This window comes from Bombus terrestris, chromosome 16 (assembly GCF_910591885.1).
Source record: "Bombus terrestris chromosome 16, iyBomTerr1.2, whole genome shotgun sequence".
Classification (NCBI taxonomy): Eukaryota; Metazoa; Arthropoda; class Insecta; order Hymenoptera; family Apidae; genus Bombus; species Bombus terrestris.
Genome location: NC_063284.1, coordinates 2,312,366 through 2,325,068, shown reverse-complemented (window position 1 = coordinate 2,325,068; position 12,703 = coordinate 2,312,366). Strand labels below are relative to the sequence as shown.

At 34.5% G+C, this 12,703-nt stretch overlaps 1 protein-coding gene across 1 annotated transcript in view; it reads left to right on the top strand.

Annotated features, from left to right (window-relative positions):
* Positions 1–12,703, top strand: part of LOC100648300 (probable G-protein coupled receptor 158) — a 162,879-nt gene that overhangs the window by 96,585 nt on the left and 53,591 nt on the right. Inside the window, exon 5 of the mRNA XM_020867195.2 lies at positions 979–1,179. Coding sequence (XP_020722854.2) covers positions 979–1,179 — 201 coding nt within the window. The remainder of the gene's footprint in view (positions 1–978; positions 1,180–12,703) is intronic.

Genomic DNA, 12,703 nt, shown 5'->3' with positions numbered 1-12,703 from the left:
GTGAGACAAACGTTACAGCGCGTGCGAGTGAGACAGACGTTTGAGCACGTGCGAGTGGGACAAACGTTGAAGTGCGTGCGAGTGAGACAGAGGTTGGAGCGTGCGGAAGTGAGATAACGCTAGCGCTCACCAAAGTGGAAATTCGAAACAAAAAATTTTGATAAAATACAAATTATAAAAAATATGATATATTTCTGACGTAAAATTCCGAATTGCTCATAATTTTTATCAATATGAAATTGTAATTTGAATAATAATAATTGTGCTTGGAATTGGAAAAATATATTTATCGTACAATATAACACCAATGAACAAAATAGAAATGTAAAATAGAATTTTTAGTAAACTCTTAATAAAACGATGGTAGACATTTTCGGATGAAAATATTATTTTTCATATTTCTTGATACTATATTTTTTGTATTTTTTAAATATTTTCTCCTAGTACTTTTCTCGTATCTTTTTGGATTTTCTCGTATCTATATTGGATTATTCGAACACTATATACGTTGGCTTCCATAAAAACGTGTATTCTATGGTATTTTAAATGTAGAATGTTAAATTGCACACAGTATTCAATCCATTTTTAGCAATGTGAAAGAGGAGATCGTGTAATTAGAACCCTGATTATAATACAATGTAATTTCTCGTATCACATATATGAATATCTAGGTAATACTAGTACGTGTAAAATATAAATCTATAATTTCTTATACTTTTGACATTTTTTAACATATCATTGAAAATTCATTTCTACCTAATTTCTTTAAAAATATAAATACAATATTTCTGGCATATAATTCCAAATATAATAATTAATTCTTTTTTTTTTTTTTTAATTTTCCATTTCTACCTTTTATTTCAAATATAATCATCCTTTTTTTCTAGTTTTCTATCTTCCTTCAGTCTCTATTTTGCATTCCAAGTGTACCATGACAATCGATTTTTCTAATTTTCTATTTGGATGTCTTATTTCTAGGGTGAAGAGAATCAGTACGACGTGGATGGCGTGTTCGAGTGTCTTCCCTGTGCTGAGGGTTGCGAGTCCTGTGAGGACGATTCACCGTGTGTGGTATCCTTGAACTGGTTGATGAGAACTGCTATCCTCATCCTGGAATGCTGCGTCATCGCCTGCCTGCCCGCTGTCGCCCTTTTCACTTGGAAGTATGGCAAAGTGAAGGTAAGGAGCCTAAATGCTTCTCCACAATCCAAATCCTTTCTTACGCTTTGAATATTTTGCAGAGGCAATTTTCCACAGTCAGCGAAGGCAGGATAATGAAATTCTATAATATCGTTGAAATTTTGATCATATATTGATTCCAAGTTCTTATCGATGGAATAAGTATTCAAAGGAAGACTGTATGTGAGAAAGGATATGGTTACTAAAGGCATATATTCTATTATCAGGAATTTTCATTACAAATAGGCTCTAAACTTTTATTTCAATAAGAACGTTAAAAGAGATTGAGGAAATTTTTCATGAAAATGAAAATTAAATTATTGTAATATTATAATGAAATTTCAATAGGAACATTTGTGCTTTTAAAATGGAAATTCATAACTGAAAGTTCTTCAGGCGGATAACAGTTAATGGAAAGTTCTAAATTTCAAACTTTAAATGTGTTTTATATAATGTTCGGTTAAAATACATTTCCATTGTTTGAAACAGGCGATTGGTAACAAAATTCTCTGTATAAAACATGATCGACACAAAAGAGTGCAAGCTTTTAAAATGTATCCGAAAATTTAGGTAACAAGAAAGCTAATAAATGTAATAACAGATAGAAATCTTATCATTTGGAAAAATAGATACATTTACTGCTAATAGAAAGATGCACAGAAATATATACAATTTTCCAAATTCAGTATTCTCTGCTATTCTGAATAGATGAATCAATCTCTTACCTATGTTGCATTCTTGAAATTAAATTTACACAGTTATCACTAAATCCCAAGACTACTATAATATTACTTTCAACCTACAGCTAAAACAGTTATCCTGAATTTCAGATCCTAGCGTATCTTTTTTTTTGCTGTCAAGATTCGAACTGCTTCTAAATTCTCTCTGATTAACAACTTCTGAGCACTAACTATAGATTTAAAATAATCTAGAATCCCCTTTGATGTCAGCTCCACCTTCTTTCTGCAAGGTCTTTGAAATGGTCTGGGGAGAATCCCATTGGGAGGACCTGTCCACCATCAAAAGGTCCTTTAATCCAAGCCAACTAACTGCCCTAAACGCAGTTGGGACAACTTCTGTCGAAAGAATCAACTACCAAAGGCTAACCTACCTCCGCTTCGAAATTAATTAACCCAGGTCCAAGCTGCCTTCTCAACGCGATTATCTCAATGCGGCTGACTCGTGAATCGATCCTTTATCTGTCCTCAAATGCAGATTACATCTCTGCATTGCAAAGTTGCGGTGCAGTTCACCGTATAAGCCGGAATTGTTCCCTGATTTGTCTACATTTTCTTATGGTTGTGTCGTGCACTTTAATATATACTTCTAATTTGATGTTTTGTATAAACAATATGTGAAATTGTTAAACAAAATCATTACCGCAAAATATAATTCACCACTTAAGTAATTTTTACGCTTCTTTGTTTTATAAGTAGTGAATATTAGTCCTCGAACTTGAAAAAATGCGCGGTGGACAGTGCGCGGTTCGTGTCTTTTGACAGGTAAGCAAAAAGAGGTTTCACTGTTTCATCCCTATCTATTCTATGATAGATAGAGATTCTATGGCCCAAGATTCTATGGCCCAAGATTCCTATGTCTCAAGATTCTGTGGTCCAAGATGGCCCAAGACTCTGTAGCCCAAGATGGCCCAAGACTCTATGGCCCAAGACTCTATGGCCCAAGACTCTATGGCCCAAGACTCTATGGCTCACGACACTATGGCCCAAGACTCTATGGCTCAAGCTTCTATGGCCCAAGACTCTATGGCTCAAGCTTCTATGGCTCAAGATTCTATGACCCAAGATGGCCCAAGATGGCCCAAGACTATGGCCCAAGATTCTATGACCCACGACTCTATGGCCCAAGACTCTATGGCCCAAGATTCTATGGCCCAAGATTCTATGACCCAAGATTTTATGGCCCAAGATTCTATGGCCCAAGATTCTATGGCTCAAGATTCTATAGCCCAAGATTCTATAGCCCAAGATTCTATGGCCCAAGACTCTATGGCCCAAGACTCTATGGCCCAAGATTCTATGACCCAAGATTCTATGGCCCAAGATTCTATGGCCTAAGATTGCTTGACACGTTCTCTTGTCTTCTTTCATTCTGATACTTGTGCCAATCAATTGGTATCCCGTGTATAGCGTCCCGCGATAATTCTATAAATTTTACTCGTGTCATTTTTGAACCTTCTTTCGTCGATTTTCTCTACCTTTTGCTAACCGATTTAGGAAATTATCTGGCAAATAATTGACAAGATCCTGGCCTAGATCAGAAGAGCTTGGAACAAGGATTTCAGATGGAACGAACTTAAGAAACAGTTAAGACGGATTTTTCCATATGGAGATGGAAAAGGGATCGGGCAATAATCGCGTTGAAGTGACCAACTTTGGCCGCTTTTCCATTCCTGCCTCGATAATCGAAACTCCACGACTAACGAATCCTGTTCTGTTCAATCACCCGGCGTAATTAAAGAGAGAAAAAGGTGGATCTGTAGGATGAACTGCAAATCGGTGCTACGTTTTTCCAATAGCGTGTCCTTGCAACTATCGTGTACCCTCGATGATTGTTCGTTTGGCGTTCATATTTTCGGAAAATAACGCGTTACCAGACAAGGCAACGTGTTTCCGCTGCCGGAAATTAAAAGCCTGACTTAACCAACGAAAAATAGATCGCCTTTGTTTTTGCTTTGGCTAGGATTTTTTAGATGTTGGGACAGAGTTGGAAAAATATTTGTTTGTAAACATGCGTGTGATGAAATTTTTTGTTCAAAACCCGTTTTGTGCCATTTGTTATAAAAAAAAAAGAAGAATAAAAATAGAGTGGAATAAGAGAAAAGTGGAAGAACAATTCCATGAACGTACACTCTGTACATTCTACAGATATTTCCAGCGAAATATCCCAACTCTTCAAGGTGTCTGGATTTTCTTAACGAATTCTATCGATAATTCCGTAAATTCTAAAAGTTCCAGGATTCGTGTCAGGATGTTTATCCGTCAACTTGAACAAGAATAATAGCGTTGCTTTCCAATCACGTATCGAGGTTGAGCCAACGCAGGGCTAATAAATTCCCTTTAATTAACCGGAGACGGGCCGGAACCTAAACTACGAACTCACTTCCGGCAACTATCGCCTCCAGTTGTTACGGAAATTTATTACACGAATAGCCCAAAGACAGGATTGTTTCTGTCGGTTTCACCAGTTCCTACGTCAAGTCACTGCTGATAAGATTTGCCTGAGGAGATTATGGACCCTGCTAACATCCAACCGATTTTGTCTAAACGATAACGCTATTATCTCTACTATTACACTAAACCTACTATTTCTTTTCTTCTCTTTTCAGACCATTTCGTAGATCCTTTAAGACTAGTGTCGTTAATTTTCATATTTTTTTCTTTTTCCTTTTTTTTTTTTATAACCAAAAGTATTGGGTTGGCAACTAAGTGATCACGGATTCTGTCATTAAGTAGTATTGACAAAATCCGCAATCACTTAGTTGCCAACTCATAACATGATCTCTGCGATGAGATCAACTGGAACTCTAAATATTTTTTCATAAAGTCAATGGACGACGAATTGTTTGAGGTGGGAGTTTCTACAGACTAGCCACGTATATTCCATAGATATTTTTCCATCTTTCAATTTCCCATGGATGCATAAATATCCGCGATTCTAATAATCACGAGAAACTGAAACAGCATTTCATAAGGAAAACCTGTACGATGTACAGTGTGTGGATGAAATTCGTTGGCCGTGCTTTTGCTCATTGAAAATTTTCATTCCATTCGAGTTGGAGAGAAAAAGGACAATTCGTCGCTAATAAAAATACAACTGGATTCGAACGAAGGTTAATTCGTTCCTGCTGGCTGGAATTTACGAGTCGTTGCTCGTTTTAAATCCGTCACGCTGCTATGCAATATTCACCGGCCCTTTTTATTCTGTTATACGCGTCCGTTTGTGGCGGCAGTTGAGCCATTTGCCAGATTGCTTAATCAACATGAAACTCGACGCATCGCTGAGGAATTTTTCATTTCCGCGCACGCAGAACAAATAATTTCCTCTTTTTTTTTTTTTTTTTTTTTTTTTTTACACCTGGTTTCTGGAACAGGAACGCGTCCATTGGACGATGCACGCGTATGTATTTTATACAATTTTCTACGTGTCCCTCGTAGTTTTCCATTCTGCAAATTTATCCTGTCTCCCGTTACATGAAGCAAGTATTTTTTATTCAGCTGTTTTATGTTTCTCTGGCACAAGTTTTTTAAGTTCAAAAATATATTTAGAATTTAGGAATTTAGGAGAAATTTCATAGCTTTTGGTTGGAGATTTTTATCAGTTACACTGTCTTGAAATTATATCGTTTATGGCAGGGAATTATATCAAAGCTTGTAAATGAAAAAGGATTGTGTTGCTTGCCGATGAATTAATTTAGAGAAACTTTTTTGCGTAGATAGTGTAGTATCGTGGACAAATGGCCTAAGAAATATCGGGTGAACCATAAACAATATTGCGAGAAAGCCCAAGTGCCGTTAGGCTAAAAGGGTCTGACAGTTTTTACCGCGTGGTCGTTACGTGGAGAGTCATGAGTGGAGAGGCGAGTTGAGTAGTCGAGTGGTGGGGAGTCGAGTTGAGTAGTTGTGAGTTAGCAGTCGAGTGGTGGGGAGTCGAGTTGTGGTAGTCACGAGTGGAGAGTCGAGTTGAGTAGTCGTGAGTTGGCAGTCGAGTGGTGGGGAGTCGAGTTGTGACAGTCGTGAGTGGAGAGTCGAGTTGGGAAGAGTCGAATTGTGAGGAGTCGAGAGTTGGGTTGCCGAGTTGTTATAAGTTATAAACTATTAATTGTCAGTTGTGAATTAACTATTTAATTGTCTTAGTTATGGCATATTATTGTATTTAGTTCACGTTACATAACCATCGTTTCCATCCATGTTAAATCCATTGTAAATAGATCTATCAATTAATAAACTTATCATATAGGATAGAAATCATTGGAAACCTTAATTTATAAATTAAATAAATTAAAAAATAGTAATTCGAAGAAAATATATAAGAAATAATATCAAATATAAAGAGATAGTCGAAGAGTGACTTTGTTACAAAGTTGGCAATTTTTTTACAAGAAAAGCGTTCATCTTGTTATACAACTTTTCTTTCATACATTTTGCTGTCTCATCATAAACAAGGAAGTAATTAAGGGTGGCAGAGTTAGGTGGGATATCGTGTGTGTTTTTGAACAAGAATTGACCGATGGATAAGAGATTGTTGATAAATTTAATTCTAGCAAACCAGAGAAAGATATTTAATCAAATTTTTACTGGCTATTGTACAAATAACATTAAGCGAATTGATGTTTTGTGTGAAATTTGTATTGAAAGGAAATTAGATGACAGGAGAAAAAGTAAAAGAGGAATTGAATCGAACCTTTTACTATCTTTTTTCCTGCATTGTGCCTTAAGATTGAAAAATGGTATTTTATTTTAAAATCTCATTTGGAAGAAAAGCTTAACCAAAATCGACTAAAAATCTTATCCTCTGTACCACCTCTTTTCAAGCATATTAAAATTAAAATATAATTTCGTTTAAAAATTGTTTTAGTAAAATTTAATTTCGAAAAAAGATTTAAACAAATTGAAAATATTAATTTTTAAACCCTTTGAAAATTTCAATGAAATTATTCATTTTTGAAAATTTGTTCGTTCAATAAAATTACTTTTAAAAACTGATTAAGATATTATCGAAACAATTCTGGTTGAAAGTTCCTTTTTTTTTTTTAACTGACTCCCATTATATCATACAGTGTAAAATTCAAACAGTTGGCTCGTGCATTTTCACGAGCGTCGAAAACAATTCAATCGAAATATTATGTAATCTTCCATGAGCTTTTATAACAAATATTATTATTGAAAAATAAATATACGCAGGAATATTTATCTAGAGACAGGGGCATTTTATTACCGTTCTTTTGTTAACGAAAATATTATACACGTTGGAAAATGTATACAAATATCCTTTGAAATAAAAACATTTTATTATATAACTATTCACATACATTTATCATATATTTTATTCCATGACATTGATCAAATTCTATTATGAGAAACATATTATTGAACGATAAATAAATATACACAGAGAGATATTTGTCTGGAGATGAAAACATTTTATTGAAATTTCATAACTTTTAGTGTTTCACTATTAAACAAAGACGTTACACATATAGAAACACGCACAAGTATTATTTGCCATGGAAACATTTTAATATAACAATGTTATTGAAATATTCATTGTTTGTACAGTCGCATTCATTTCTCGTCGACTCTGATTATTCTGTTTAAGCTTTTCAATAATTATGTAACCACATCAACACGCCGTGTAATGTTTGCTCGAATCAGTAGCAACGTTTATTCGCAATAAATTTAATTACTTTTGCCAATCAATAATTAAACATGTAAATAAATTAACAATTAACAAGGTAACAACCGGTGGAACAAGCAGTGGCCACTTTTCACTGTTTTCAACGATTTCGTAATTTCTCATTAACATTTACATACAGCTTGTGAATGTATAGGTGCACGTGCTTGTTTGTTATTCAGTCAAAATTTTCACTCGATGGTTAAACGTCTGAAATAATTGAAAATGATTTGTTGTATTATTTGTTGCGGGAAGCTCGTAGAAGAAAAGTTGCGTTGTCTGTATTCCATGAAATTATCTTCGTCTGAGTAAACATTTGGTGAAAAGCAGAGATTTTAAATGTATAAGTATTCCAAATATTTTTCATCTGTTATAAAATAATTATAAAAACAGATACGCGTGTATACAAATACGGGAAATTTGCATATCAAATTCAACGTAATTCGGAGCGGAATTATTTCTGGAAATAAAAATTGTTGCTGGCTACAGATCGAAGAAAGAGATTTTTAAATTTTCGAAGAAATTGTCGTAATGTTGAATTTATTATGAAATTAAATTTAAAATCGTCGATGTTTCTAGCGAAACCATGTGCATATTAATATGCATATTTTATGCTATAATTTTGTATATTTTAGCAGGAAAATTGAAGATAATGTCAGAGAGAAAATTCCAGCGAAGAGAAATACTGCCTGTTTCTCGATCTCAACACACTCAAGATGAGTCTGTCAAGAGTTTAACCGAACAACTTCCCTTCTATCGATAAGAATAAGATTTGAAATATTTCTAGAAAAAAGATTTCACATAGACGAATTTTTGCAATGTTCGATTTTATCTTCAATACGATAAAATAAATTTCGTTTGAAGTATAAGTTCGATAAAGTCAATAGACAAGGGATTGTTGCAAGTGCAGGTTTTTACTGACTCACCGTGTATTTTTAAATCAATTTATAAAGTTGTCAATATTTTCAATAAAATTCTCTTCATAATAGTTTCATTCTATCGAAAAAGAAACAAAAAACAGAAAATGGGTTAATAAAATCAGTTCGATTATCGAGACATATTTATAGCGGAAATTAATTACGATAAATCGTTAATTGGTTTCGTTGTTGTATCTGATTACGGTCGCCACAGTGGCAGATGATCCCGTTTGACAAATCGAAATATCGTTGCGAAATGATATTTCGAGAGCAGATTTCCTGTCGCATCTGCAACGTTGTTTACGAGTTGGCGGAATGCAACAAGTTGCAGAATTCCGGAGTCAAACTGACAACCATGTGCGTTCGTCCATGTAAATGCAATCCTCTCTTCGAACCAATTTCCCATATTAATCAAATTCGAAAATTCGACGGATATACAGAATGTTCATTTACAGAAAACGTTCGAACGCTTGCGCACGTCTTTTCTCAACATCTCACGTGTTTCGTTAAAGTGTAATTTAATTTAATGTTTTGAAATTTGGAAGAAAATCAAATTTGGAAAAATTTGAATATTTTTAATCATTTTGTCTATATCTATAATTTTGTGGAAACTTATATATAGCAGAATCGTGACGTACAAGAACAAATTTTCTTATGAGATAGTATAAATAGCATAATTAACTATAGACAGATAATAATTGCAATGTTATGCAGATGGTATTTCTAATTTAATGGCTCATTTCAGATCCATCGATTTCTCCAGAAATTAATGAATACAAATACACAATAACAACACTAATATTATTTGCATTAATACGTAGTATTATTATGCTTAGTATTGTAAAATTGTAATGGTGTACTTTCTTAAAATCTACCAATTTCTTAGATAATTATTAGGTTGGCAATTAAATGATTGCGGATTTTGTCATTAACATCTAATGAAAATACCCGCAATCACTTAGTTGCCAACCCAGTACTATAATTATCAGTTTGATGCTTTTCTGCCTCGTCAAGTGTCAGTTTGAGGTTAGTTTGGGCTTGGTAACTATGTGATTGCGGATTTTGTCATTAACATCTAATGAAAATACCCGCAATCACTTAGTTGCCAACCCAGTACTATAATTATCAGTTTGATGCTTTTCTGCCTCGTCAAGTGTCAGTTTGAGGTTAGGTTGGGCTTGGCAACTATGTGATTGCGAATTTTGTCATTAACATCTAATGAAAATACCCGCGATCACTTAGTTGCCAACCCAGTACTATAATTATCAGTTTGATGCTTTTCTGCCTCGTCAAATGACAGTTTGAGGTTAGTTTGGTTTTGGCAACTAAGTGATTGCCGATTTTGTCATTAGATGGTAATGATAAAACCCGCAATCACTTAGTTTCCAACCTAATAACAAAATGCAAAAGAAGAAGAAGATGATAATATAAAACATTAATATCATTTGCATTAATGCAATAACAAAAAGAATTGCGTGAGCGAAGTTCTTAGTTCATATCGGAAATTGATTACTTGAACGAAGAAAATCGTATTCATTGATTAAAAATACAATTTCCTGGTGCTTCATAGAATTGTAGAAAGGAATAAAAGAGCCAGAGGGTCGAGTAATTGTGACAAATAGAAAAGGGCAGGGAGGCGCGTGATAAATTTCGTTTCCAATCGACGTAAAAAAATTACTGCTCGGCAGGAATTATGTTTACGAGTTCGCTCAGACGATTCTTCTATTTCCCATAGAAAAAACGAGATGTGCTGGAAATATTGTGCGAGAGAAGGTCTACTCTTATCAACGAAAAAGATGTCATTTCATGTTTGAACGAAAGGAAGAAAACAGATGTCGTGAGAGAAAAATTAATGAAATTATTTACATATAATAAACGCCAATTAAAAGTTCGTTTAATTGGCTGGGAAATGTCAAACTTTTAATTAAACGAGAGATTTCTTCGTTATTTGTGCAATTATTGAAATACAAGTTAAAAAAAAGAAGTTTGAGAAATGGAGAGAAACGTGAGCGAGGAATACCAGCAATAAAAAAAGAAAAATCATTGATAGTAGCAAGAAAAATTCCAGTAATAAAAAGGAGAATCGTAAGATCGTCGAAAATATTCCACTAATAAAAAGATGATAGTCCAGGGCACTAAAAAAAAAAAAAAAAAGTAGAAATAGAAAGAAGAAATAGAGTAGGTCCGCTAGCAGAATGAAAAAGCACAAGGCAAAGATGTCATACTGTATGGCAGTGCGATAAAAAGAAAAAATATGGTGGAAAAGAAGTCGTAGTAGTAAAAGAAAAAAGCCGTGAGACGTGAAGAGAAAATAGCCGAGCAATAAGAACAGTAGTTGAAGACTTAACCACAGCTAGGTTGGTACGCTTGACGCGTCCCGGCTCTGAGCTTTCATATCTTTTCAACCTTCTGTCAATTCTCTCGGACACGTACATAAGCTTCGACGCCTCTCCAATTTTACGACCTCGGATATACTGTCAAGGCTACTGTACCCAACGGAACCAGCCAATGTTGCCAACAGTTCAGTAAGAAGCTTGTTATCTGTATATGTTATTGTATGGTAGCGGACAAAAGAAAGTTTAGAAAATAAGAAATGTACAGAGACACGATAATTCTACAAAGTGAATTTGTATTTAGTAGGAGTGAGAAATGAATATAATGTGTATCATAGAGTATCAGTAGATGGTAGTAATACAATAGTATGGTGATACTCAGAGTATTAATAGTAGCAGTAGGTGTAGTGTAGTATTACAATATCAGTGTAGTATAGCACTGGTAACTAAGATAATAAAATAATAATAAGGCCTTATTTTTTGGTCAAAATAGTAAGACACAAAATGGTAGTAAAGCCTCATTTCTGAGAGGATATTATTTTGGTCAAAAAATGACGTTATTACTGTTATTTTATTATTTTAGTTATTACTGTTATACTATACTGATATTGCAATACTATACTATACCTACTGCTATTACTAATACTCTGAGTATCACCATACTAATACTATCACCTACTGATAGTGTGCGATATATATTATCATTTCTTATTTTATGGTATAACAGTGGTAACTATATAAAATGATAAAATAATAGTAAGGCTTCAGTTTTTGGTCAAAATAGTAAGACACAAAATGGTAGGTAATACTCCATTTTTGAGAGTCTTATTATTTTGACCAAAAAATGAGGCTTTACTGTTACTGAGCCCTACCATTATTTGGTTACTTTATTGTTACATTTCCGCTATACTAATATCGTAATGTCGCACCAAAAAATACGAACCTTATTGTATATCCAATTTTTAGAAAAGTATAAAGCACTGAACAGAAGCGTGGGTATCACAGCATCTGTAGGTTGCTTTAGTTGATGCTGTAATGTAAGGCTCTTCTATCATGCTGCTACGTGTCATACCGTTCCGCTCTTCCGCTTAGTGAGTCGCGTACAGATCCTCGAACTGGTAATCGATTTTCCTCTGTTGGATCTATCGCGATTCATCCACGCGAGAATTCACCGCCCTCATGGGACTCGTTCGAGCAAACTTCCTATACAGGCGTTCTAGCTAACCCGATTGCGTTTTCGTTGCGTTGCGATGGGATAAACCAGCTTTAGCGAACATTGGCCAACGTAACGGATCCTGAGAAACGGTGGTTGCTCGTCTAGTCTGCAGGATTTTCTGCTGTTTGTCCGCCAACTACATCGTTGATACTTGTTAACTAGTGTTTTGGGATTTATTTCACGGAGATCCTATTCCGTGTGGATGCCGGTAGTGTTTAGATTGCATGAGGACGGATTAGAAGGTCTCCAGGTATGCCAAAGTGGTTTAATGTGCACAATTTTTTTCAGAATTTATTGAACCACCTGTTGATATTTATTAACAATTCCAAACACAATTTATGAGGAATTTTTCACTAGCGCAGAATGTTAGGAACTTTTGAGTAACAATTAGCTTTAGGCACTTTTATTTAGGAAGCAAAAATGACTATGATGCAAAGACCTTATGGTCGGTGTTCGACATTTTCAGAACGTATGAATATGTTAGTAGAGTTTAGAAACTTGAAATTGAATTACTAAAATGTTTTAGATATTGGTCCATTTATACCGGCAGAAAATATATCAAGTTGTCAAATGAAAATTGCTGTGCTGAACTTTGACCCTTTATCAAGTTTCTGACTTCCAGTGGCTGGTATCAAAAGACTAAGAAC